This window comes from Camelina sativa, chromosome 6, assembly GCF_000633955.1.
Source record: "Camelina sativa cultivar DH55 chromosome 6, Cs, whole genome shotgun sequence".
NCBI lineage: Eukaryota > Viridiplantae > Streptophyta > Magnoliopsida > Brassicales > Brassicaceae > Camelina > Camelina sativa.
Genome location: NC_025690.1, coordinates 7,846,050 through 7,848,183, shown reverse-complemented (window position 1 = coordinate 7,848,183; position 2,134 = coordinate 7,846,050). Strand labels below are relative to the sequence as shown.

General features: G+C 40.2%; 1 protein-coding gene across 1 annotated transcript in view; it reads left to right on the top strand.

The window, feature by feature from the left end:
• The window catches only part of LOC104698788 (short-chain dehydrogenase reductase ATA1-like), a 9,676-nt gene extending 8,863 nt beyond the window's left edge, over nt 1-813 (top strand). Inside the window, exons 3-4 of the mRNA XM_010414181.1 lie at nt 3-147; nt 236-813. Of these exons, the coding sequence (XP_010412483.1) occupies nt 3-147; nt 236-657 (567 nt within the window). The 3' untranslated portion in view covers nt 658-813. The remainder of the gene's footprint in view (nt 1-2; nt 148-235) is intronic.

Here is a 2,134-nt window from a genome sequence, read left to right as displayed (position 1 = left end):
TGGATGTGATGTTCAACAACGCCGGGATGACGTTTAACGAAGGTAGCATCATGGAGATGGACGTGTACATGGCTAACAAACTTGTCTCGGTCAATGTCAATGGTGTTTTGCATGGCATTAAACATGCCGCTAAGGCCATGATCAAAGGTTTGTTATTACTACCTTAGCTTAAATTCCACATTATGTAAGTGTTTTAATTATAATTAAGACAACTAAGTTTAGCGTGTCCGAGAAGGGGGAGGAGGAGGATCGATAATATGCACATCGAGCTCATCAGGGATAATGGGAGGACTAGGAGGGCACGCATATACGCTCTCCAAAGGAGCCATTAACGGGTTAGTGAGGACAACGGCGTGCGAGCTTGGGTCTCATGGCATCCGTGTGAACAGCATCTCTCCTCATGGAGTTCCCACTGACATCTTGGTTAATGCGTACCGTAAGTACCTTAACAATGACAAACTCGATGTTCCTGAGGTTACCGACATTGTGGCCGAGAAAGGGAGTTTGCCCGGTAGAGCCGGTGCTGTGGAGGATGTGGCTCAAGCAGCTTTGTTTCTTGCAAGCCAAGAATCATCAGGATTCATTACCGGACATAACCTGGTTGTTGATGGTGGTTACACGTCGGCCACTAGTACCATGAAATTTATCTACAACTAGTTTTCGTTCTGATGAATTGATTGGAAATATCCTGGAGATGATTCCTTTTCCAAGTTGTTCTTTAATTTTCATGTTTTTATTCTGAACATGAAAACCAAGTATTCCTCTTCTTTCTCGTGGTTAAAAGAGTAGACGATGTTTTACAATTTTCTTTTTGCCGTCTAAAATTATTAAATTTCAAAGAAACAGGTAACATTGCAGCTCAAAACAGGGCACAAATGCTTATAACAAATAGAAAGATGACTAAGATTATTAAAAAGATTACTAACCCAAAGAAATTATTCCGCGCTTTTTTCTTCAATTAATACGCATATGTAACCAAGTAAGACCTCCACTAGCCTGATCAAAAGCGTCCATTTCTTGTAAATTTTTTGGCAATGTCTATTGCAATCAGCTGAATTTTTCATGTCTCTGTTGCTGCAGCTGTTGCTCTCCATCGAAGACGGAAGCATTAAGTTGCAAAATAATTAAAAGTCAAGTGTTAAAATTAATTAGTAACTCTTGAAGGCTTTCCAAATGAATGTTAAAACAATTCCCCGGTTCGTGGTTCTTGAAACGTTGATCTTCTTCATGCTTTCCACCTACGTCTTGTGATTATGAATTAACTGTGTCCATAGGCTGCCATAAACTCTTACCAGGACTCAACACCCTCGGCCTCTCCATGTTCACCATCGATTACGCCCCCAAACAGCCTAAAACCCACCTCACGCATTTCGTCCGCCAGAAAACTTATCGCAGCATTTGATAGCCAATTGGCCGGAATACAATCAATTGTCGCCTCTCTCTTTGGAGCTCTTCCCGATGACATTCTCGTTAAGTCATTGCAGCTGGTCTCAAAATGTAAACACTAAGCAGAGTAGAATGAGTGGAGACAAGTTTGCAACTTTAAGCTATAACGAGATTAAAAAAAATTAAGCAAACTGATAAAAGCTCTATTTTTCGTTGTCTTGAACCTAACGAGCAATTTCTCAACACAGTGGGAAAATCAAAAATAGAGTTTTTTCTTGTGTGCCACGTTCATTCATCACTTAGCCGCTCTACCATCTGGAATAGAGAACAGGACAATGGGCTTAGACGATTTGACAAAAGGCACATCACAACTGAAATAGCCTTTCCTCTCAAGCTGAATCACATCTCCACATTTCAGATTCCTCATATTCGAATCACCAAGTGCCAGTGTTTCCTTCTTCGTGTTAGGATTCACAAAATCAGCAACTTCATCATCATCTTCCAGCTGGGTTGCAGCAAACAAAANAAAAAAAAAAAAAAAAAAAAAAAAAAAAGAAAAGAGATGAGAGAGATAACGTATAATGTAGAGATGTATTGAGAGAGTCTTACCTTCTTTTTGGTGATTAGATAATCAAACTCGGTTAGTGTGAGATTCACCAATTCATTGGTGTCAGGAAGCCATGTGAGCTTCAGCTTTGTAGTCTTTACAGATCCTTGGAGATTCAGAACGCCAGATAACGCAGTGACA